The sequence below is a fragment of the Periplaneta americana genome, chromosome 12, assembly GCF_040183065.1.
Source record: "Periplaneta americana isolate PAMFEO1 chromosome 12, P.americana_PAMFEO1_priV1, whole genome shotgun sequence".
NCBI classification, from domain to species: domain Eukaryota; kingdom Metazoa; phylum Arthropoda; class Insecta; order Blattodea; family Blattidae; genus Periplaneta; species Periplaneta americana.
The window spans coordinates 124,688,108-124,715,248 of NC_091128.1; the positions used below are offsets into that span (position 1 = coordinate 124,688,108).

General features: G+C 35.2%; 1 protein-coding gene across 3 annotated transcripts; it reads right to left on the reverse strand.

Annotated features, from left to right (window-relative positions):
• Positions 1 to 5,618: 5,618 nt before the first annotated feature.
• On the reverse strand, positions 5,619 to 26,324 carry LOC138710872 (uncharacterized). Of its 3 annotated transcripts, XM_069842047.1 has the most exons (9): positions 26,175 to 26,324; positions 24,716 to 24,803; positions 20,814 to 21,116; positions 16,474 to 16,619; positions 15,463 to 15,644; positions 15,161 to 15,366; positions 10,123 to 10,205; positions 8,994 to 9,163; positions 5,619 to 6,363 (listed from the first exon to the last, which is right to left on the reverse strand). In XM_069842047.1, exons 5-9 carry the CDS (start codon positions 15,611 to 15,613, stop codon positions 5,798 to 5,800), a joined length of 1,176 nt encoding a protein of 391 aa, XP_069698148.1. In that variant the 5' UTR covers positions 15,614 to 15,644; positions 16,474 to 16,619; positions 20,814 to 21,116; positions 24,716 to 24,803; positions 26,175 to 26,324; the 3' UTR covers positions 5,619 to 5,797. The 3 variants fall into 3 exon arrangements, with proteins under 3 accessions (XP_069698148.1, XP_069698149.1, XP_069698150.1); XM_069842048.1 differs by lacking the exons at positions 24,716 to 24,803; positions 26,175 to 26,324 and adding an exon at positions 25,938 to 26,101; XM_069842049.1 differs by lacking the exons at positions 15,161 to 15,366; positions 15,463 to 15,644 and having other exon boundaries at positions 26,175 to 26,322.
• Between the last annotated feature and the right edge of the window lie 817 nt (positions 26,325 to 27,141).

The window sequence follows — 27,141 nt, forward strand, 5'->3', positions numbered from 1 at the left end:
AGAGTACGGCTCTTCTCCACTTTGCAAGAAGAGAACAGTTTTCACTTCTGTTCAACATGCTGCCATCTATACCGCGTAGTCAAATTAACAATTGTTGTCCGCTCAATACAGTAGGCGTACTGAAATAGGTGGGATTTTTAAATATTTGAGGAAATGGAATAACCGAATAAGAACATTAATACTTACTCATTATACACATCGTGTAAAACCAATGATGTAAAACATTCAGATGGCAACTATGAAACAAGAATTCTGATGGCGAGTACTTAACTTGCGTAATTCTCCCAAGCATCCTCATTTAGTGGGCGACGTGCTGGAGCTTAGAGTTCTTTCAGCCGTCATGAAGGCATTGTTCTTGGTGCACCATAGGAGGAAAATTACGTAATACCATACGCTGAAGAATGATTTATGGAGCAATGGTGGAATGCTGGTAGGGGAAACAGGAGTACCCCATGAAAACCTATCACCAAACATAGTCTTTGTCCACCGTCAGGGTACAAGCATGGAAAGTTGATGCTCTACTGTTAGCCATTCGGCCAATGGTTCATCTCAAACATGAACGTGAAAATATTTCAACAAGGTGTATGATATTATCACAGTCCAGTATATAGTCACGAAAGTTGAGGTGATGAGAGTACTAGGAACAATAGACTGTGCTGGTACTATTTCGCATCGTCAGTAATGAGGCAAAAGTAGTGATCCTAGTGGTTAGCAACTATCTATGGACGCATATTCCCTACGTATTGAGCTTCGTGACTGTACATACTAAACTGTGATATTATCATCTCGCCACAAAATTGTATAACGCTTGACATCTTACACATCTTAAAGCTTCAATACCAATTTGAGCTGTATTACAAAAAAAAAAAAAAAAAAAAAAAATTATGTTACAAAAATAAAGATAGGAATTTACCCACACAGACTACAAGATTAGGTATGTAGGTAGTGTGTTCGTTCTTGAAAAAGAGAGTAAGTGTAGCTAGCAATGCAGGTTCATGGGTATCATAGTATAACCAGGGTGGGATTGTAGCTTTATGTGGTTAACTAATCAACGAATCACAGTGCAATGTATGTACACAAACCAATTACCAGAGCACAACACTGAACCCTACGCACGAAAAACGTATCCCCATTTAATTGCTGCGATACATAACAATTTCAGTTGTAACCTGGCCATACCACAGGCTTCACATCATTCATGACGTAACGACAGTCTAAGCACGACTAACCTAATAACCTCATGTTGTAGTATAAAATCCTATCTTTAGTTATGAATTAGATCAATAACTCAATTCCTGACAGGATAAATAAGAATCTCGCTTTACTTAAAAAAATAATAGTAGGGACAGAAACTCGAAAGAAGAGTCTGTCTCAGCTATAGTGGAGTTGCCGCAGTTTCTGGCACTCAATCAGTGAACGGTGAGAGTCAGCTGATTTATTGCTTATATGAGTATATTATACGAACAGCAAGCAGCTATCTAAACAAGTGGTGGCGAGAGCAGACATTTCAGAAGCAGATTAACAATATTAAGTTGTAACAGAAAATTATTATTACTCTTAACTGCTTAAACATTACAACAAGATAATGAATAATTATTGTGCCACTGCAGTACGATGTGGTAGTGAAAAGTAATGAAATCCTATGGCATTTTTACCGACTTTCCCCTCGCTGACAACACACCATTATAAAATCTAACAGAATACCAGTGGCGGAGCATCAATGTAAGCTAAAAAGCTCAGCTTCCCCAGTTAATAACTCCATAATAAACTGCAGTTTATGAACAAAATTATTTATTAATTTTAATACAATTTATAAGTACGTCTTAAATGTTGTGATGCGGCAGTTCAGGACGATTTGTGATGCAGCAGTAAACATGAAGCCTGCACACACCAGCTTCCAATCCCCTCCACAGACTCGTTTCTTTCACGCATTCTTCTGTGTAACGCACCCCGCAGATTTTCCATCCCTTTCTAACTAAACTACCCTGGTCGCAAGGCTCGCAAGAAGCTAGCTTTAGCATTGGAAAGAATTAGCTTCAGAGTTATCCTTTTCGTGACTTGTGTTCAGTTGAAGTGTTATTGTGCACTGTAGCTGACATAATAAATGACTGAAATAACAGTTCCTGACACTAATTTATGTAGTCAAAAATAATCTTCTGATAAAGATTTTAACGTTGATTTTTTTACTTGGTAATTTAACGACGCTGTATCAACTACGAGGTTATTTAGCGTCGATGGGATTGGTGATAGCAAGATGATATTTGGCGAGATGAGGCCCGAGGATTCGCCATAGATTACCTGACATTTGCCTTACGTTGGGGAAAACCTCGGAAGAAACCCAACCAGGTAATCAGCCCAAGCGGGAATCGAACCCGCGCCCGAACGCAACTCCGGATCGGCAGGCAAGCACCTTAGCCGACAGAGCTACGCCGGTGGCTTTTAACATGATTGATGTAATTTTACTATACCCAGCTAGAATGTTGACCTTCAATACTATTTATGGCAGCCGAAGAGTTGGAAGACCTCCAGTGAGGTGGTTGCAGTCTGTAGAGGATGACCTGTTGAGGAGTGGTGTGGGAGCATGGAGGAGAGCAGCAAGTGATAGGATGAGATGGAGGACAATTGTTGGGGCGGTCAAGGCTGGCAAACAGCTGTAGTACCACGAGACGAAGAAGAAGATGTAATTTTACTAAAACTGTATCTATTGACCGTTAATATTGTGGTTTTTCTAAATATGACAGGGAGTGAGCTAATGTTAAATTATACATATTGTATGTGTCTATAGAGATATGTGTAAACCATCAAATTATATTTTACTATGTACCATTTGAGGTGATGCCTTATTGGTGTTACTTATGAGGTTCCAACCAATCTTCGGACTGCTGACTTGACATTGACTACTATTTATTTTAAGACGCAATACGTTTCCTCGTACATGAAAGACAACTTGAGTTAGCTTCCCCTGCTCAAAATTTCATGCTACGCCACTGCAGAATACATTATTCGTGCACTGTTGGTCGTCTTGTAAACTATTTCAAAAACAATTTCAGAAGAGTAACAGTACCTATTTAATTTAAATTGTGTATGAATTGCTATGAAAAGTATTTAATCTTTCATTTGCTTCATTCTGCAGTGAACAATATAGGGACAATTATATTACTGACACACAGGAAAAATATGTCCTTTATATCTGCAAAAGTTGAATGTACCCTCTAAACTAAGCACTTGAAATTTATTTTATTAGAATTCAAAGCTGATTAGATTAGACATAATTCGTTAAATTCCTTGGTAAACGGAAATAAATACTTTAAAGATATTCGTATATCCAAGTTATGATTTGAATGGCTCAGTGCCAGAGTTGCTTAAGTCACAATTACACTCAAAAAAGTTACTGAAGTCTAAACTTAGACCTCGTTTTTCAAAACTATACGCTCTCAATTGGAAATTATTTCTCATTTACTATAATCTAATATTTATACATCTTGATTACACAACTTTTAACACTATATCACTTTGGTTAGCATTTGTTTCGGCCTGCTATTGGCCATCATCAGAACTGGTTGTTGCTGGTCTTGACTAACCACACATATAGAGACATCAACACAGACATGGAAATTCTAAACATCCAATCAAAAAGCCAGAAACTAAACATACTAGAACAATACGAAATACATAAACACACAAAAACACATCCAAATGAAATTCTCAACACACAACTCAATTTCAGAACACACACACTCTTTGACTCCACATTACACTACATTAACACACCCCCACAGGAAACAAAACAAAAGGTGCCAAGACACCAACAACCAGTTTTGATGATGGCCAATAACAGGCCGAAACATGTTAAGTAGTTAACATAAAATTTAACACGTGAAAGACACATAATACGTTTTCCAATCTAATATTTATCTAGTACATCTACTTTGGCACACATATAAATTATAATTTACAGTCATTTTATGCAGAAATCTGCGGCTAAAACATTTGTGGTTTAGGCAACTCTGGCACTGAGCCACTCATTTATAAATTTACTGCATATTGTACTTACGAATCACTCCAGAGATGCTACACCAGAACTCTGTAATCATAACTGGTCAAGGAGGTGTCAAGGTCACTGTCATTTTCGGAACTATTATCTCCATTTCTCAAGTTGGTAATGAGATTTTCTACCTGCACTAAGAGCATAAACACTTCCCTCAAATAGTTAACCAAGAGCTATAGTGGCTCCCGCGCAAAATTTGGCAACCATGCGAGCATGTGGCGCCAACTTGTAAAGGCAGTGGAGTAGGTGGAACCATGCTGGAAACTATTCCATCTGTACTACAAGAGCAAATGGGAAAAGCTTTGCTCCTATTTTTTTCAGCCACAATAATAAACTTATAAGAAAATCAAAATACAGATAGTGTTCTAAGTACCTCTTACTATTTTTCCACATAGTCACCACCACTGTTCAGGCATTTGTCCCATCGCACCGAGTTTGGAAATGCCACTGTTGTAGAATTTGGCCAGTCAAGTTTGGACAGCGGTCTTCGCAACCCCTGGCCTGCCAGGAACTTCTTCAGTGGACCAAGCATGTGTTAATCACTGGGGGCGTGGTCTGGACTATACGGTGGATGTTTCATAATCTCTCATCTGAATGACTGCAGTTGGGCGGTGGTCCTGTTTGCCACAGAGACAAATTGTTGTCATGGATGAGAACCACATTGTTCATGAGAATCCTCTCCATTTTTCCTGATGGCAGCTGTCTGGCGGTGGTTCCAGTCTCGACCATCCAAATTCTACATCGGCATCTTCAAATTAGTAGTGTGATGGGACAAATGCCTAAACTGCAATGTTGACATGTGGAAAAATAATCAAAGGTACTTAGAACAGTGTCTGTGTTTTGATTTCCCTGTACGTTTATTATTGTAGCTGAAAAAAAAATTAGGGGCAAGAACTTCGATTTGCCCTCTTTATCATACAGGATGTCTGGTCACCTTATTTGTAACCCTCTTTGTATTTCGTCTTATAAATAATTTATAATAAAGATGTATTATTTGCTGTGGTGGTATACCTGCATTATATTCTCTGCTCAACAAACACATTAAAATAGGGTATTTTAGTGCAGTGTTGAGATTGATTTTTTTCTCTCATTCCAATAAGTGTTTATGAAATGTCACTGCTTGTGTTTTGATGTATTTTTATATTTTGTACTCTACAAATCACCTACAGCTAAAGAAAGCGGAATGTCATGGATAATATGACGAAGTGAAGGGAAACGACTAGAAGCATTTGAAATATGGATATGGAGAAGAATGGAGTGTGTGAAGTGGACAGACAGAATAAGAAAGAACATTGTTTTGGAAAGAGTGGGTGAAGAAAGAATGATACTGAAACTGATCAGAAAGAGAAAAAGGAATTGGTTGGGTCACTGGCTGAGAAGAAACTGCCTATTGAAAGAAGCACTGGAAGGAATGGTGAATGGGAGAAGAGTTCGGGGCAGAAGAAGATATCAAATGATAGACGACATTAAGATATGTGGATAATATGTGGAGACTAAGAGGAAGACAGAAAATAGGAAAGATTGGAGAATGCTGGGTTTGCAGTGAAAGACCTGCCCATGGGCAGAAAACTTACGTATATATGTATAATGAGAAAGTAAAAGGGCGTTATTTACAGAGCAACACGACATAATTTTTATGTCACTTACATACAAAAAGGAAGAATACATTAAATTAAGCTCAGGTACACTCGTCATCTTCAGTAAATGTTGGTTGATGGAATCTACTTTCTGTTGTGAGTAACACAGATTCTAGTGAGTTGTACGTTCTTGATTCCAATTTATATATTTTTCTTCCATGTCACTTACTAGAAAGTATATCTGTTTTTTAATCTGGTGTTGATCATTGGGTGTGAATGATTTCACTGTTGCTGCTATACCTTTAAAAAATAATTCTACTGGATCCTGCGACAATTTCTCTTCTTTAATTTTTTCATCTAAAATGTACCTCATAAGAGTCGCGCTAGCTGTTTCATTGGGTTTTGGATTTAATATCTTTTTCTGTTTTGCAGCGGGTGTCTCATCACATTTGCTATTTGTCTCCAATGAAGAGGACGGGGTATTTGTTACAATCGTACTTCCTGTTTCATCTTGCACATCTTCACTGCACAATTTCTTATCGTCTTTAAGAATGTCACTACACTGTGATGAAGAAAAGCGCGTCTTGTCCCTAGTAAATGATGTCAAAAACTCCATATGTTCTTCCAATCTCCATTTTTCCACAACTGTCCCAGTCTGTCCATTTTTGCCCTTCCTTTTCAAAAGTATTCTTCTGTATTTACTTCTAAGAGACATCCAACGTTGTTTACATTCATATGCTGTGAACAATAATGTTGTTATTATCATTATATAATACTAAGAATATTTTAATAAAGTAATTTATAAGAGTTATGTTATGTAGGGTCTTCAGGAAGAACAGGTACGAAATCTGTAAATATTATGGAAACAATTATTATCAACAATTAGCTATGAAACCTTCAAATATTTTTTCACAGTCACTATTGTTATCAAGATATTTGCCGAGTTGTGAAATAAACGTTTGTATGCCTGCAGTGTTGCCAAATAGTTTTTAATCAAAACCACAATTTATTTCTAAAATGAGCTAGAATCTCAAGTCTGATTAATGCAACACCAACTGCACAAATTACTAAGTATGCAGTCGATACAGCTACAGTGAAACCTCTGTAAGACACTCTCCGAGGGACCACATAAAAGTAGCGTATTAAACGGGATCGTGTATTAGCGAGAGTGGGTCATTTTTGGATTTTTTAAATTTTAACACAAAGGTATGAATCAGCATAAACATTTGTTGAAGAAATTTAAGGATTAAATAATGTATGCTGGGTAAAAGGTTATTTTATTTTCTTTCCTTTCAGAAAATGTCAGAACAAATACACTGTCTTATCAATTAAAGTGCCTCTTCATTAAAAAAGTAAAAAATTGTTTTCTGTCTTGCACTTAATCCTGTACTATAAATAACTGCATTTTCCACATGATTTAAATAGGAAGTGACATCAGTAACTTGATTACTAGAAACATTAATGAATCTACGAATCACAGACACAGCGGCAAAGGCTTTGTTGCGAGAAGGATTTAGAATGTCTACCACATCCACTTCCTCTTCAACTAGTCATCACTAACAATGCAATTTAAAGCTGCCAGGAAGAAAGACAGGCTCTGAATACAGTAGTCTTGCAGGTACTCACTCAAGGGTCGCATTCCAATATACTGTATTTATTTATTTATTCTGGTGTATCAGGCCTTCTCTTACACACTACCAGAAATACAAATACAAATTGTATTCACCAAATAAAGACTCCTACAAATTATTGAATATGCAGATGCTGGTGGTAAATGTAGAAGCCCAGGAAAATTTTCTCGGTATCCTTTAAGGTACGATATTTTAGAATTTTCAGCAGATGAAAGAGTGTATTAAACAGGATGATGAGCATATTAAGCAGTGAATTTTACATGGTTTTATATAGGGATATCAAGGGACCAGACAACAAGAGCATATAATGCGGGATAGCATAACAAATGAGCGTGTATTATCAGGGTTTCACTGTATTTATGCAAGCCATCGAAACATTAACATAGCCTCAAATCACCTCCAGGAAGCCTTAAACATCATACGTCTTTGACTTGAAAATTGGTGCATCACACTGAACTACAACAAGTGCGAAGCAATGATATTTACTTTGTGTCACCCTGCTAAAGCTTCATGCATAAATCTTGCAACAAATGTGATACCATGGAAACAAAAGGATGAAGCTGTAAAATATCTTGGAGTGCACTTAGATTGCTGTCTATCATGGCAACAACATATTAATGACAAACTTATATTGGTCTACTCAAAACTCACTAAGTTATATGCGCTTCTCAACAAGAAATCATCTCTAAAGCTACAAAATTGGATATTACTTTACACATCTCTATTACGACCTCTACTGCTTTATGCCTGTCCTGTCTGGGGTGGAGCTGCAATAAGTGAAATCAAAGACATCCAGTCATTTCAAAATAAAGTCCTACGAATTTCATTCAGCTCTCCTTGGTGTGTCCGTAACAACCACACAGAGAAACTGGTATTGACACAATCAAACAGTTTATTCATTCGCAAGCTAAGAAGTTCTATAACAACCTAGAAAATGTTCCAGGTACTGTCTACTACTTTCTCAGAAGAAAATCCACATTTCCCACCAGAATCAAGAACCGTCTTCCAATGGACCTAAAATTATAATAAAAATTTATCATCACCAACCTATGTATATCACTTATTAACAATTTTTTGTTCACTGAGGACCGCGATCTAAGCTGCCTTCAATTCACTGTCACACCTTGTATTTGTATTTTATTTAAAAGTGGTCTGTATAGCGCTAAAAGCACTGATCGGTCAATAAGTTATTAAAAAAAAGTCTAATTAATGAAATATGTTACTAATCACCAATGTATGCAATTGTGGGAAAAAGGAACTCACCATTCTAATCTATTATCTCCTGGCTTAGTTGCCTCATGGGTAATGCGTTATTTGTGCCACTTATGAGGTTCCAATCACTTTTCGAACTGTTGACTAAACATGCAATGAGCTAGATTTCTTTGTGTGTCCGGCTATTAAAAATTAACAGTTCATAAGAACCTTATTTTCAAGAATACAGTGGCTCCCCCTTAAGAAGTTTTCCAAGGGACCAGCATAAATGTAAACTTCTTACAGGGAAAAACAACTTAAAAGGGTAAACTAAAAATTATAATGGAACTGTAACAATCACTATCGAAATTCAAGTGTATATCGATAGTTGGGAGTGCCTGATAAATAATCAGTAACAGAATAATTGTGGGGAAAAAGCATTTTTGTCTCCTTATTTAGGATATTATAACTCAACTCACAACATTTTCTGAATCAATTAATCCAACCATTTCAGGCCTTGTAAGTCAATATTTAAGACATTCTTACCTGATTTGTTGAGCTTATTTCCTATATCCTCCCAAACTAGAGATTTGTGTGTGTTATCACTGTATCTACTTGAGCCCATATCGTAGAGTTCAGGTCGTTCACGAACTAATTCAATGAGCTGTTCATCCATGTCAAATGCCTGGCAATTTGATGCATTTGACAGCTGTGTACTGCAAGAATACATTCAAATACTTATTATATAAATAATAATTTATCACAATATTACAAAATTCTGCACTCACAGTAGACATTTTTGTATGTACTGCAACTACTAATATGTGCAATAAAGTTCGTATATAATATGATCCTCTTTTTTATTTACCTTATCTTAGCATATGAGTAGGCCTATAATAAACAGCATTGTATATGTGTACCATTACTCAAATACCCCTCACTACGAAAGCAAAATCAGTAGCTCCTCAGTGGGCCTATACAAAGTATGTAGGTAACTGTTCAGGACCAACACTGAATGATCCCTTTAACCCACAAACAAAATCGCAAAACTGTATTTAAGATTTGGCTTTCTAAACAAAAATCTATCATCTTCGGTTGATATTGAAACAACACTATGCCTCTTGGGTCAAATGACCTACCAAGACTGACAAATGAACACCTATGAAACAAAAACACGCATGGTTAGTAAAAATGAGTGTCATGAAGTTGACACATGCTTCCTCAACATTCTACACATTTTACAATAATTGAGTTCCTTATTATGTAAATATCACTGTCCATAACTCATTTTTTTATGATAACGGAGAAAAATTCACACCGGTGCTGAGAACCGAACCCGGGACCCCAGTTCTATGCACTGGGTGCTCTACCACTGAGTTAAGCCAAGGCTCAACCCACAGCACCGGATCAAATCTTTCTCCTTCAGTATCTTCCCTTTGTGGCCTTACTCCATGTTCGACATATATTATGTCATCATACCTACCCCATTATCTCCTGGCTTAATTGCCTCATGAATGATGCCTTCTGGGTGTCACTTATGAGGTTCACCCAGTGAAAAACTGTTACAAAAATAAAAAGGTAGTGGAATATCCAGATGGTGGTGATGTTGATATGACGACGACAAGGAAGGAGAAAAGGAAGTAAAAAGAATGAAGTCTGTTATTTACAAACTTACTTTTTCGGTAAAACTTCAGATTCATCTAACGTCATATCATCATCCAATTCCTCTTTAACAGTATTGAATTCCCAAGGCTCTGCCTATTAACAAAAGATTTAGAATTAAAAGCAGAAATTGATGCAATTATAATAACTTATAGACCATTCATTATCTCGTGAAACCTACCTGTGCATCAGGGGAAGAAGAAAGTGGACTGAGAAGCTTCCCTCTCTCACTACACTTCTACTTATATCCTACCGATCTCACTTCCTCCACATGCAAACCTTTGGTTTCACGAGATAATGAATGCCTATACTGTTACAAATTAAAACATATGTAATGTAAATGTTATCAATATGTAAATAAATAACTTCTTCCTATGACTACTGTATCAATGAAGAAACATACTGAAAATTTATCAGAAATTTATTGACGCATTTCTGGTTTTCATTTCACAAAAAATAAATACATAAACATGACATTAAAAATTATCACAAAAAACTGAAAATATATACTAGGATACAAGACATGAGTTTTAAATACACGAGAGGTAGGTTATATAATAAAACAAACAAACAACAAATAAAAAAGAGACAGAAATTAAAGGATGCAATTGCTTTTTCTATACTCGAATTTAAGTGTAACAGTCTATCTATCTTCGTGCAAAAAGAACAGATAAGCAGTTGACAGGAATGCTGAAAAAAATGTATCTCCCTGAAATTTATTTTCCTCCCTATAAGAACAACCCTTTTTCTACTTTACTTTATATATTGAGGAAGTAAATATGAGAATAAATTTTATCTTCTCTTGAATTTACCTCAGAAAAAAAAAAACATAATTTGGTTCATGGTAGTTATAGTTTGACAACTTCAAGTGAAACCCCGTAAAACACGCCAACTTCTGGAATCTCTCTTTTTCTTTCTTCTCTCTCCCTCGCTCCTCGTCATTCAGTCACCAATCACCACGTGAATATCTGAGAGGGTGTGTGTGGGCATCGCGACCAACAGAAGAACCACTCTCCAGTATTACCACAATAGCAGATTCTTCATTTTTGCCTCGACTGTCGGCTAGGAAGGTTCCATTATGCTAGCATTGAAGGCAACTAGTCAACCTTTTAATGCTTTTGTTAGCAGGTTTGACAAACTGTGAGTGGACCTGCAAATATATAGCATAGTGCTCTCTCCCTTCCCCCCGTGCTTTCTCACTTGCTCCTCCCCAAGACAGCCAGCGCTCACGTAGTAACTCGGTCAGGGTTTCAGTCTGATTTGTCAATCTATAGTTTTCAGAACTTGAAAAGTGGCATCTTATCGTCAGTTGAGGCCCTGATGATCCAAATTTTGATTTTAGCTTAAGTTCTTAGTAGACTATTTAAATTACAAATACAATGGGGTAGAAACATGGGCATTACACCGAAGTGCGAAGAAGTGACTAGAAGAATTTTAAATATGGATTTGGAGAAGAATGGAGCACGTGAAGTCACAGACAGAATAAGAAATGAAGTTGTGTTGAAAAAAGTGAGTGAAGAAAGAATGATGCTGAAACTAATCAGGAAGAGAAAAAGGAAATGGTTGGGTCACTAGCTGAGAAGAAACTACCTACTGAAGAATGCACTGGAAGGAATGGACTAATACGTGGAGACTAATAGGAAGGCAGAAAATAGGAAAGATTGGAGTATGCTGAATTTGCAGTGAAAGACCTGCCCTTGGGCAAAACACCATGTATGTATGTATGTATGTATGTATGTATGTATGTATGTATGTATGTATGTATGTATGTATGTATGTATGCATGTATGTATGTATGTATGTATCTATGTATGTATGTATGTATGTATGTATGTATGTATGTATGTATGTATGTATGTAAGATTAGAGTAACAATTTAACAGTAATGTAATACTGTAATTTAATGACAAACTGCTTGATTGCTGATACATCAAGTAACTTACATTTCATGTGGTCTAGCAAAGTATTCCCTTAACCAATTGAAGAAGAATTGCTGGGTAACTTTCTGCATTGGACCTCAGACTCATTTCACTGTCATTAATTCACATATCATCATCATCCATACCATAGCCCAGGTTAAGGTCACAGCACAGCCATTCAGCTACAAGCATCATTCACAGAACAGGAGTGGTAAGCACAATAAGCCTCAGGCTACAGTGTAATCCTTCAAGTCCCTCTTCCGTTTTACATATATATATATATATATATATTTTTTTTTTCTTTTTGAAGTAAATCCAAGAGAATATAAAATCTATTCTGATTTTTACTTCCTTATTACAAATTATAAAGTACCGAAAAAGGACTCTTTTATTGGGAGGAAAATAAATTTAAAGCACATACAGTGAAACCTGTTCAAATCGGAACCCGAATAATCTGGAATCCTATCTATTTCGGAACAATTTATTGGTCCCAGCGAAATTCGTATGCATTGTGTACTTTTTTCTGAGTGAAATGAAAACTGTCCAACGTGGAAAAGGAAACTGTGTGCTGCTGTTCAAAACGGAAATAATATTCTGGACACACTACTTTAATGTAAACTATATTTTGAAATAGTATGTGCTTTCAAGGAATATACGAAATATGTGGGTCACTAAGATAAAGACAAGTTTTCTTTGCAAAATGTTTGAGGGTACGAGGATGTGTTGGCCTGGTGGTTACCAGTATAAATTTTATTATCCTATTGACTTGGTAGAGGAGTCCCTTCAATGCTTCACCCCTGTGTACTGTCGTAGCTGGGTAGAAGGCAAGTGTAACTCATTAGTGACTTCGTGATAAATAAAAAGTTGCGTAAAAATGTTGCACTACCATTAAAGTGATGAAGTAAAAGTTATCGAGGAAAATGAGAAACAAAGCGTATGGAAAATAATGTTGAAATTTAGGACTGGAAAACTCAGGTGTAACACTTTGAAAAATAAAGGCCATATTATGAGTGAGTCAATGATCGCTCTTAGTCCAATTAAATGTGTGGTGATATACAGTACAATATTATAGTATACTGTTAGATATTAAATTTAGTGTATTTAATAAACTTTATAGTGTTTATACAATTTATACAGGAAATGAGATTTTCATCAAGATCATTCACCAATTAAATAAGAGACAGAAAGCTGATTTAATGTCAGTAGTGTTAAACGGAATATTTTCTACTTCCTACAATTTGCAGCATACCATTTTGTTTTTCATTTACACAAATGATACAATATTCCATTTCAACTTCACACCTGAATAACACGCAAACCTGTCCATAACGAAAAAAAAAAAAAATTAGGACCATGTCACTTCCGTCTTGAACAGGTTTCACTGTACTTTTTTTTTTAGCATTCTGTCAACTACTTATCTGTTCTTGTCTGCTCGTCCTAAACTGCTTGAGGTCTTTTGCTGATACTCAATTTATCTGGCAAGTACGTACATAAATTACCCATTATTACCCAAGTATTATAATGATTACTACAAACATTACGTGATGTTACTTCAAGCTGTCATGCCAGAGTTGCATAAAATGGTGATTTATTCAAAATCTGCTCTAATGATCTTCGTAATTATTTTAAATAGCTTTAAAAACACAATACCAAATGAAACAGTATAGATAACATGTCTACTACATGTTTGGTTCAGAATACTATCTACGCAATTAGGTCTCAAACAAACACTTCAGACAAAATTTTTGTGCATCAATAAATTTATACAAATTCTTTCCAATAATTAACCTAAAATCAGTTATCTGAAAGATGAAGTAAATCTGAAATAAGTATCACAGGATGGTTCATTTGCAGCACTTACAAGCAAATTATTAAACCAGATATTTCAGTGTGTCTAGACTGCCCCATCAGCAAGTTTGTGGATATGAGAGTTAGGACAGGGAAGGTATATTTGAAGTAGCTTACATGCCTATTCTAGTGTATTGTAGACCCAATAGTTAGAGCGTCAGCTTTCCACTCTGGTAACTCGGGTTCGAATCCCAGCGGATCAAAGTGAAATTTGTGGTGGAGAAACACAGTGATTGGTGGTAAGTTTTCACGGGTTACTCCCATTTCCCATACCAGCATTCCACAATTGCGCCATTAATAATAATAATATTAATAATAATAATAATAACAATAATAATAATCATCATTATCCGGTGGTAATATGCATGATGTGAGAAAAATGGTACAGTACATGTGCTCAAAATGCATCTTTCCTTGTGCATAACATTATGCTTGGAACATCTGGCAGCCATGATCACATCACACTGCCTACTGTCTTGTGGTGTATTAAATGACAGAACTGAACTTAAGTATGTATTTAAGAGCTAATGGGATATGGGAAAGCAATAAATAAAAGATAATAAAATTAATTGTTACATATTGTTTATTAACATTACGAGAATTGAAATAAGAATATTAACATAACATTTCAACTGTACTGGCCTCTGAAATGACAGACATGCCTTGAGTTCTTGAGCTTAATTTGAAGGAAGACTCATTTCGTTTAAAAAAATAGTCTGATATTTCACTATAATCATTCATTTACAACAATTTATTTTAAAATTCCAGCACATACTATTTATATGACACCTTAAGAAAATAATATGACAGTAAGTTGTAATGATTTATATATAACATCTTTTACAAAGAATATTGTCACCACTTTCTAGTATTATTTCGTATCACTTTTAAATTCAGTTTTTCTCATTCATTTTCTTAACACTTACAAATTAATATGGAAGTTTTCTAGACTTTATTAATGACAACTGAGGAGCTGGATGCTATAACAGTGTTAATGTACAACTTAATTTGGGCTGGAATAAAAATGTGTCCTAATATTTTCGACAGTTTCTCTGAATTCTTTTTTATTCCTAGCATTTGATCGACATACAACTGTTTTTCTTTCAACAGCTGTTAAATCTTCTTTTTGAATTCACAACTTTCACTTTCCAGAGTCACAATTTTATTTCTCAAGGCATCAATTTGTTGGTTCTCATCTACTTCATCAGAGACACTATTTGACTCACCTACCACAATGGAGTCAGCTTCATTTTCCGATATTGTTGCTTTTAATAATCCACTAACCTCTATTTTACGGTTTCGTCGCTTATTTCTTAGCAGCCTGTTGATGTCTGCAGAATTCTTTCTATACTTCCCAGATGTAGGCAGATTTTCTGTAGGAATGGCGTCAGGTTTCAAGTTCCGACTATTTTTTGGTGTGTAGTTCAGAAGTTTTTGTTTTAAAGGCACATGGTAACTGTTTGCATGGAAATGGGCCGAACAAATACGGGCTGGAAATGAAAAAAAAAAGAGGCAATAAACTACATATCTCAACAACCTGAAACTGTAAAACCAACAATAAAAAAATTAAAGACCGAAGAACTTACCATTTTTTAGGTTAATTTTGTCATTTCGCTTACAAGCTTTAATCCATATTGCAGCCAAGTCATCATTTCTTGGAAATTGGAAGTATTTGACTTTGCTGCCTTTAGTTCTTTTGCTATAATTGTTGCATCCAAACATGGCACAACCTGGCATTTTGTAGTCTTTAAATCACACGTAGAAAAACCTGTAAACACTGTTTTTTAATAATTTGTAATCTTGCAATCATAGTAAGCAGCCAATATGCTAGCCAGTCAGTTCTTCATAGTATGTGGGAAGACAATGCCAGCTTTACAAAGTTCTTCGCATCTGATATTATCTGACATCACAGTCCTGCGCACTTATACACCAGTTTTTCCATATTGCGGTACTATGTAGTTGGTTGGCCTCCCATGATGCACTGTGGGAAATGCCTATGTCGACAAAATGAACTACAACTTTGGCACATAGATGGGATGCTTGGGTGAATGATGCAAAATGAAGTACCCACCAATGGATAAAAGGCTGCAGCAGCAGTAGTAGAAGAAGCAGTATTTAACAACACTTTCAATTGCAAAGTTAATCAGCATTCAAATTCAATGTAGGCGAGAAATGGTCAACAAATTTCGATGGGAGTCCTCTAAGAGGAATAGGGTTCTTTTGCGTGCCATAAATCTAAGACACAGGCCTCCCACCTATACTGCATTCCATGTCTGACAGGTGAAGTAAACATTGTCAGTAAAGGAAAAGAGATGTATACTTGCTAATCAACCAACAGCAAAGGTCATATTCCAGGTTTATCTTGAAGTTGGGAGGAAGCAGAATGCTTCGGACCACCAACTTCAACATAAGCCTGGAATGTGACCTCTGCCACTGGTTGATAAGCAAGTATCCTTCTCCCATCCTCTGCCGGCTATATTTACGTTGCCTGTCAGACATTATGGAATGCAGTATAGACTTCTCTTTCGAAAAAGTACATACACATACACATATACAAGAAAAAACTAAAATCACTGAAATTTATTAGAACTTAATACCTCACACTTCACCAACGGATGATCCTCAAATAACAACTCAGATTTCACAATAGAATTTCCCTCAAATTTTTCATCCGCTTCATTATCTTCACTCAGTGCTGAAAATGCATTCTCATTACTTTCACCTCTGTTCATATTCATATTACCTGAAAAAGGAAAACCATTAGTAATGGGCCTTCCCACAATAAGTGATCACTATATGCTAAAAATAAAAAAAAGAATCAAAATATACATGTTATATCATCTTATAGCCTAATTACTGTAGCGTTCAGATCTATCCTTTTTACTCATATGTTGAAAAGAGTTATTCTTTTTCTTCTTATTTAACTTTTAGGGATCTGTGTTTTTTTCTGTGTTAGGAAGGGGAGATGAATTTTACTGTGTCATTGCTATTATAAGCATTGAAATCATTAACAGTTGATGTTGGAACAATCATTTAAGGTAATTATGCTAGCGTTCAAGTAATTTTGATGTAGGATGATAATTATTGATTTTACATATTTTCCAACTAAAAATGTCCCTTCCATAACAAAAGAAAACTTCAACTTTATTTATTATGTTACAAGATCACTGTAGGATGTTAAGGCTGGCATTCCTGATGCTTTCCGTTGATAGCTGCCTGAATGTGTAAATAATTTGAGATAAGTATCACCTATTAGAAAAATAACTATGTCTTAAATGTTATAAAGTCAATTGTTAGGGAAGGGACATTTGTTAAGAAGAGGTTATAATAGTGAAACACATGTAATTTATCATAGCTATGGTCACATTCTCTAGAATATTTCATCCATACTATACACTGGTGGCCATAATTCTGGAAACTTTTTATTTTTGTAGTGAATTATTATAACATCTGCATTGATTCACAGATTTGTACAATTGAAAATGTTATTCGTGACTGATTCGTTAATTTTGGGGTTATAATAAAGGTATTATATTAAATTCTGAATATTTTAACAATAAATAATCATTACTATGTGGGAAATTATGTTCTTGTCGTTTAAGATCTAAATATTAATTTCAGATTTCATTATAATTTTCCATTATTTACTGTAATAAAATCTAGTCCATTGTTGATTTTAAGATCATATTTGATCGGTAGAAGCATTCTTGAGCACTGTTAGCATAAAATGTGGACATTATTAGTGTGTTCATATCATTAGTCAGACTTAAGATTTCGTTAGGTGAACACCTGATTGCTTTACAACAAACTTTATTGATCATTTTATCACAATTTCTCCACAAAAGGACTGAACAGCTTCTAGGGCAGTCACACTTCGAGATGAAGGCTACACATTCAAGGAAAAGGCAAGAAAACTTGGTAATTGTGCTACAGTGTCTGGCATCCAGGAGGTATTGCAGAGGTACAAATCCACAAAATCTTGTAAAACAACACCTAGGACTGGTAGATAACCCAAAGTAGGTAAGTCCAAGAGATATGAGGCAGATTTGTCGATTAGCATTAAAAGAGCGAAGGAAATCTTCTAAAGATATACAGGAAGTTCTACACAGCAATTTAGTTAGTATTTCTGCAAGGAATGTGTAGCCTTCATCTCGAAGTGTGACTGCCCTAGAAGGTGTTCAGTCCTTTTGTGGAGAAATTGTGATAAAATGATCAATAAAGTTTGTTGTAAAGCAATCAGGTGTTCACCTAACGAAATCTTAAGTCAGACTAATGACAGAAAGAAATTAATAATGTCCATATGCTATGCTAACAGTGCTCAAGAATGCTTGTACTGATCGACAATAATCTTAAACTTAACAATAGACCAGTTTTTATTACACTAAAATGGGAAATTATAATGAAATCTAAATTAATATTTAGATCTTAAACGACAAGAACATAATTTCCCACATAGTAATGATTATTTATTGTTAAAATATTCAGGATTTAATATAACACCTTTATTATAACCCCATACTTAACGAATCAGTCACGAATAACATTTTCAATTGTACAAATCTGTGATCAATGCAGATGTTATGATAATTCAGTGCAATAAAAAAAAGTTTCCAGAATTATGGCCACCAGTGTACAACCCAGTACAGACTATATGTAAATACATTTTATTGAAAAAAATAGGCAATATTGTGATAACACTATACTGTTTCCTAATAGGTTCAGTACTGCTGACCTATTATATAGGCATATAAATTTTCAAAGTCAAAATTTATTACCGGTATCTCTTAGGACAGGATGGTAGGATACAATAATTTCAATATGCAGTAGGTTATATAGTTGAAAAGCTAAATTACCATTAAGAATGAGTGATTTTTCAGTAATTTGCAATCAATCATTGGAGATATATTCCTAACCTTGAATTTTTTTCACTATACAGCTCTCACCACCGACATTAATCAATCTGTGAAAATATTTATGCTCTTTAACTTAATTTCAAAATAACTTTAGAATATAATATTTATTTCAGATTCACTAATATGGAGCCTAAAACACCCACAGAAAGTTGGGGAAAATGGCGTAACAAGCTAAAAGAAGATTAAGAAAGCAATGCTAATTATGTTGTTGTTTTCTAATGCCAGGCGTTTGACAATAAAGTCATTTGACCTCTTGCACTCCAATATTTTTCAAAGATATCATCATGGCCAGCCACTGAAGCAATGCTAATTATAAAGTAAAAGAAAAGGAACATAAACATCAGAAATGTGTAGATTGGAAAAAAAATGTAAGTGCTTCAAAGCCGAAAGCAAAGGGCACAAAAGAAATAATCAACTGGAAATTTTGCTATGGAGTCGTATACCCCTCAGGCCCTAGAATGTGCAATTCGTAGAGTAAAATCAGTTTTACCATTACCACGGAAAGAAATGAATTCAAGTTTTGTACTCACTGTTGTATGATCTAGCACCAAAGAAACAGAGTGAACTAATTTTTCAGCCTACTCTCAAAAAACATAAATTATCAGATTCAATTCACAAAGATTTTCTAAGTGAAGATCTAGTAAATAAGGTAGATTTCTACCACAGGGATGGTATAAGTCAAATACTTTCAGGTGAGAAGGATGTGGCGAGAAAAAAATAATAAAGAGAAGAAAACCGTTCAAAAAAGACGTTTGAATTGCAATATCTTGTGAAGTTTATGCTCTATTCAAGCAGGAATATGGAGATGTGAAAATTGGGAAGACAAAACTTTACAGTCTACATACAGTAGATGTCTTTGTAACTACTACATCAGACCATGATGTTTGCTTATATTGAAATCATGAAGATATTAACCTCTTGTATGGGCTAAAAAAATAAGAAAGTCAGAATCTTACTTAAATAACACTAATTCTATTCTATAAGCTACCTTGTTTTGCAACCCTTCTGAAGGATACTATGACAAGAGGTGTAAAGAATGTGGTATAGAACTTCTTCGTGACAAGCTCATAGAATCTGTGATTGATGAAGACATCAACGTCAGATTTTATCAATCAAACTTCTTCAGAGTGTCAGATGAAGCAAAATTAAGCTTTTGCCTTTCTACATGTGAGGATTGAAGTGTTCTAAATATAAAGGCCATTATAAAATCTGTGCTTGTTCCTTCCAATTGAGGATGTTATCGCTTTGATGAAGCATTACCAGTCATAGATTGAAAAAAAATCCATTGTTATTAATATTACATGTAGCAATTATTGAGAGAGAGTATCATTTTGTTTTTCCTGTGCCCTGAATTGTCCCTTCCCTAACAGTGCACTTGAAGTGTAAAGCCTTTATAACTTTTTTCTAGATAAACGCAATACGCAATCTTCAATTATTTGTACATGCATGTGACAATAATTTGATTTTGTATTACTGTATATGATTCTCTGTTACAGTTGTTGTAAAATTAAAAGTTATATTTTATCTTCATTTTTTACAAATTTCTATGTTTCCTTCTCTAACACGCCTATTTTTAATTGATTTTCAGAAACTTATTAAATTTTACTTTGGAACTTTTGATGTATTATTAGTCGCAGTACTTACGTTACACAATGTGATTTACAGATACTGCTCTTTCAGCTGCATAATGATCCTTCTGAGTGTCCCGTCCCTAACAAAGTACATACTACGGAATGGCCCTAGGGAAGCTACAGTACTGTGTTTCAAGAATACAAATATTTGACATTCTTACTTGAAATATGTCTTAAAGTACCACAAACCAATGGAATACCAACAATAAATTGGTACTAACAGATGGAACAGAACAAAAAAACTCAATATAACTAAAATTTGTTTCCTTTTACATCAAATTTAAACACACACGCTTTTCACCAGCTCTTACACACTAGAAATAAGAGTATATTAGGCTACAATAATAAAAATTCAAAATGACAGTTACAGTTTTAATGAAATAATTCAATTACCCTTTTGCAAATGTTGCCTTAGTATTCCATTTGTTTCCAAACACTGCTCATTTTCTTCATTTTCTACATCTTCACTAGCTCCTTTTTTTCTTTTTCTTTCATCAATATCATCACAATCATCGAAATCACTTACTATGTTTTTCAGTCTTTTGGGCATTTAAAGGTATTTTTTGTTCCAGTATTTCATATATTAAGCAAGACAATGTAATTTTTTACTCACAGATATCTGATCATGAACATTTACTCTTACGAGAGATGAGACATTAATAATCACAGCTTACAAACAGTATACGTCTCAAATTCCTGAAAAAAAAAAATAATAATAATAAGAACTGTATCAACATTTCTTGACACATTCATTATAATGATGAATGCAGGGATGAATTTTATTTTTAAATGTCATAATAAGTTATTTCACATTAAAGTACAATAGACTCTCGATTATCAGCGAGAATTTGGGTTAGAAAAACTGCGGATAATTCGCAACTGTGATGCAGAAGATTAAACGCAAAAGCAGAGACAACTTTATTTGATGAACAGAATGGCTTCAGATGTGGCAGATCATGCACAGATTGCATTTTTACTGTTTCTCAACTAGTGGAAAAAAACAGACAATACCTACCTACATTGCTTTTATTGACTACAGTAAAGCCTTTGATTCAGTAAATTGAAAAATGCTTTGGTCTACAGTCCTAGAAAGAGGAATACCGAAATACCTAGTGAAATCTGTACAGAGTTTATATAGAGATACAGTTATTAAAATGTACACAAACAGTTCCAAATTTAGAGAAATTAACCAGGGAGTTAGACAGGGGTGCCCTTTGTCACCTGCTTCATTCAATTTATACGATGAAGTCATAAAAAATGATAAGCAGTTTTAGGTAATAATTATATTTTAAACAGAATTAACTTGAATACTTACAATACTGTTCGCTGATGGCCAAGCAATATTTGCCTCTTCAGAAGATAATTTACAGAAAACAGTTTATCAATTGAATTCATTAGCTAAATATCAACTCAAAAAACGAAAGTTACGGGATTTAAAATAAATAACCACATGAGAACTAAGAAAGAATTGGAAAGGAAAATAACACAGCAAGTTTCTAAGTACAACTACCTTGTGTGCATAGTATTGTGGCACCATGCGGGAATATTCTGGTCATGTCGGGGAGTTGCGCGCGCATCTGGCAAGAAGGAAGGCACGAGGAAATGGAAACTCGAGCTTCGGTAGGAGCTGTAGCGCGGTACAGAGCGAGGGGAGAAGGGTGCAGTGACGGCGCAGAGCGGAGAGAGCAAGGGAAACATCCAGAAGCGCATTCCTCTCAAAGATTCCAGAAATTATGGTGTAATAAATAAAAGCGCTAGTGCCGATAGAAGAGTCAGTCAGTGAGTCTTCAAGTCTACATGCGAGTCTTCGAGTGAGCAAGGAAACCAGCCTTCGAGAGCATCTGGAAGACCGGGGTTCGACGTGCAGTGGAACCGCATCTGGAAGACTTGGGTTCGACGTGCAGTGGAACCGCATCTGGAAAACTTGTGTTCGACGTGTAGTGGAACCGCATCTGGAAGACTTGAGTTCGATGTGCAGTGAACTTGAACAGTGAGCTAGAAGAACTAGCCAAGGCAAGCGAACTGTGAACTGACAGTTTTGTTCTGCACATAGTGCACTGTGAACATTTATTGAAATTAGGAGTACATTGTTGTTCTTCTCAATAATAAGTACACGTCATGTATTGTCATTGTCGTCGTGTGGAGTGCAATAATGACTATTGTGTTGAGTGGAATACTCATTGTTGTAGAGTGAATTATTAAGAATAAAAGTCACATTGTTCATGGGTGTGTGGTGGTTAAAGCAGAAAAAAAAGTCACAGTATCATACGAGTATACAAAAGCAAGTGATTTGGAAAATAAAATTGGTAAATATAAGTGATTGATTGGCACAATAAAAAAAAACACTCATGAAAAAAGTACTAACAGACACAACATTGAAATTTTATAAAACAATGGCTATCCCAGTGTTGACATATGGCTCTGGAATTTGGGCATTAACCAACCAGAAATTAAAACGATTGGAACCAGCAGAAATGAAATTACTTCGCCCGTTGGCTGGCTACACTTTATTAGGTCATCAGACAAACGAAAGCATACAAAATAAATTAAATATGAATAACATAATTGACAAAATTCAACACTACAGATCGAACTGGTATAATCATCTACTAAGGATGGTACCAAGTCATCTCCCGATACAACTTTTCAACTACACACCACAGGAAAACGAGGTGTGGGTCGCCCAAGGATGTCATGGAGAGACCAATAGTGATGCTGGAACAATTCATCAGGCCCAAGCCGTGTAAAATATGATGATGATGAACCTAATTAGATTCCTAAAATCCCCGATCAGATTGCACATAACTGGGTTTTATTTTTGGGAATCAGACAGATAACAGCTTTCTTCCAGAGGTTTGGGTATGTCTTAGATCATAATATAGATAGATAGGTCGGCCTTATAGGTTTTGAAGTTAACAACTTTTGTCAGGTTTACTACGCTGCCATCTAGTTGTTACATAAGGAGTCACGTCATAATTCCCATTTGAATTGCATTAGCGACTGTACTGCCATCTCGTGTTCATTTACGGAGGACGGGTGGTGATCTTGGCGGTTGTTCTCTTCAAAGTGCAAACGATTTTAACATAACGATGACCTATCTGTTACATATATGATCTAGGATACGTAGGTGGAGGTTGTGAGCAAGGCATTAAATAGGCTATATGTGTTAGTGTCGGCAATATTATGTCCAATATTTTCTTCAATAGTATAATGCTAATATTATCCATACCTTCAATTTTAGAGTGATACACTTCATTGCCATTCTTATTTCAGTTTCTATGACATAAGCAAAGAAAAAAATGTCTCTACTTGTAATTCGTGAACTATTTGCTGATTGTCAACTGTATTTATGGTTATTGACTGTACTGTTGTGAAATGGTCATTTAGTTTGTCCACAATTTGGAACAGTCAGGTCCATGACAAATAAATAGGTCAGGTTCTTCCTTCAGGATGTTATGAAATATCTAATGGCTTGAGTGGTTTTGTTACATAAGCATTTATAGTAATTAACTTATAGGAGATTTGTCTTGTTATGTTTAAAGGTTTTGTAAGCAGCATTTCTATCAGTCATCCGGTGCTCTTTATTATGTTTTTAGATTTTATATGTGCATGCTTGTCATATAAATTTATAATGTACTCATTTAGTCTATCAAATTCCTCATCATCAGTAGTAAGGTCCATATTGAGTCCCAGGGAATTTTCATTGAGTCTTCAAGTACCGGTAGTTGGTTTTCATCAACACGTTTCAAGTCAAGGTACCTTAGGAATTTAGATGCGGGCTTGGGACACTTCAAAGAATACACTAGATAAATAATGTTGTAGTACAAAATTCCCGAAGCCGCACATTGTCCATGTGATAGTACTTTGTCTGCACACTTCTTATTAATTAAGTCTAAAAGGATTCGGAAGATTGGGTATGAGGGGTGCATTCAAGGGGAAGACTGCTAGATCAAGAACCTGGAACATCATTCCAAGATGTATTAAAACAAGTTCATAATCTGTGATAACATCCAACAACGATCTCTCGATCTCTAATATCGTTAATGACTTTGGCAAATCACACAGTGTAAGACATTTCTAAAAGCTTGCGGACACTTCTAGAAATAACATTTGAGGCTTTCCAGCATACTCACTGGGACACTTGTGATTCTTTAGAAGAGATATAAGCTTAGAATATATGAATGTGGTTGGTCATTTAGAGAAACTTTCACTACTGATTACAGTCGTTATTGCAATTATCGCATTTTGAAACACAGAACAAAGTCTGGAATTCTCAATTAATATATAGGACTTGCCTGCTTTACAGTCCTTCTGCGACAAAAAGAAATCCTTCCTCTGACTGAATCGTAGTATCCCTTCAATTCATAAACAGCTATTAAACACCTGGACAATAAATAATATAATAAACATCTAAAATACAGGCCTAAATTAATATGTTTTTCTGCACAAGAGCGCTACTAAAGATAGGCACAATTTATTTTTCTACATGACTTCTAGTTGAGTTATACATACTGACAACAAAAGAAAAACTAAGGGGCAACGCCAATTTTGGACCGACAATCCACTACTTCGTCATCAATCTTCTTGCTTAAACACTCACACAACCCTATGTGGCATCCTGAGCATGCCATGTTTGCAACTGACTTTTTAAATTGTATGTTGCAGCATTACTAACACATGAATTCATCCCAAGGTCCTTCGAAGAACTTCCCTGGACATTAAGTACGTTTATAAAATAGCGGTGTATTCAATTCAAACATTTTCAGTGAAAATTTGCCTTCCTTTGGTAGAGCTCTTATACAGAATTAACTTAAAATTGCATTTACATTTTAAAAATCTGATTTCATAGGTATCTCTGTGTGTAATAAATTATAATTACCGGTACCTATGAAAGTTTCCTCCAAAAGCTATGTACATTTGCTCAAGTAAATGGACAGCAAAACGATTTTATATATCTATACAGTTCCTAACATAGGCTAGTTTATTTCTCAGTCAAGTAAATAGGGGCCTATATCCGTTTTTCTTCGAATAGATCTTCCGCGGTTACGAACAATGCACACCATCTATTGTGATAGAACTGAATAAGTAATGACAGCAGATACGTAAGTGCATCGTCACACACACATTGGTGTATTCAACATTATTCCTGCTTTAGGCACACTAAATTTTCCAGGGGAATGACTTTTCAGATCAGTTTCACATATTTACGATGGACAGGATAATTCATGTGAAACGCTTCAACCAACTAAAAAGTATCTATGTGCAACAAAATATGTACTATAAGCCCACATGCCAATGAAGTCAAGGAAAATTCTTCAGTATTAATGCGAGGTCGTTACACATTACGAATGGTATTCTATTAGACCAACGTATAGGTATATCCCGTAACTTGTTCCAGTCTCTGAAGAGTACTGTTACCAAGAACGGAGGTTTTGGAAGTGTCGTAGAAATCAGTCTATACGACTTACGAAGAACAAGTTGACCACCATTTAATTAGAGCATTTAACACAGTATTACCTATTGATTTTCCAGTTCTAAACACTCTTTTACTTTACTTCTTCTTCCTTTCAGAACAAGCAAAACATGTAACTAAGCTCTAATTTGTTGCACAAATTTAAAGCTTACACAAGTGACATTTTAGTTATTCATAACCTAAACTTTAGCACGTCTTGCGTTATATGAATTTGGTTCATGTAAACAATAAAAGGGATAAAGGTATTACCAGAAATTTAATTCAGACTTGACTATAGTTACCTTAATATCAAACAAAACCTTAAATAATTCTGTTACTTGCTACTTATTTTCATATTCGTTAAACCCTAGATCATAGTGTTCAACACAAAACCATGTTTATCAAGCTCAGTATTGCCAATATGCACAACTACGTCAACTAGTTCATGCAAAGAACTTCAGTTGCGAATCGAAACTGCGCAATGTTGGCACCATTGAAAAAATGTCCACCACCGCCAAGGCTTCTAAACATAGAAGCCTTGCACCACCGCAGGAGCATGGGTAAGTTTGGCAACGCTGAGTGGAGGCGGGAGATTCTAAAGTGATATATTATAATAGGCATTGCAGAAACTATTCTGGGTAACAGTACACAGATTAAAACCAATAATATAACAAAACACAAAGATAATAATTGTAATAGCATATTCCTAAATCCTACTAATGAAACAGAAATTATGGAAATTACTACTAAACAATTTGGGAATAAAATATCAGTAGGCATCGATGGGATTCCAGATTTTATTATCAAAAATGTTTTCTAAATATAGTTACTCCTATAATTTTCATAGTACCGATAAATCTTTCACTGTCAACAGGCCACTTCCCAGATAGCCTAGTTTAACGATAACTAAAGGACCACAGATGGAAGTTCAAAATTATAGACCAATCTCCTTACTGTCTGTTTTTTTCTAAAAAAATTGAAAAGGTTATGCACAAGAGGCTTGTATCATTTTTAACCCAACATAAAATAATTGTTGAAAACCAACATGGATTTTGTAAGGGTTAATCAACTATTACAGCAACTATAAACTTTTTAAAACCAGTATATGAATCTATCGACAAGAAAGAAATAGGAATAGGATTATTTTTAGACCTCTCAAAAGCATTTGATCTAGTGGATCACACTATTTTGTTAGAAAAATTAAAAACTATTGGAATTAGAGGCTTGGAACGGTTTACTTCTTACCTGGAAAACCGTGAACAAATGACA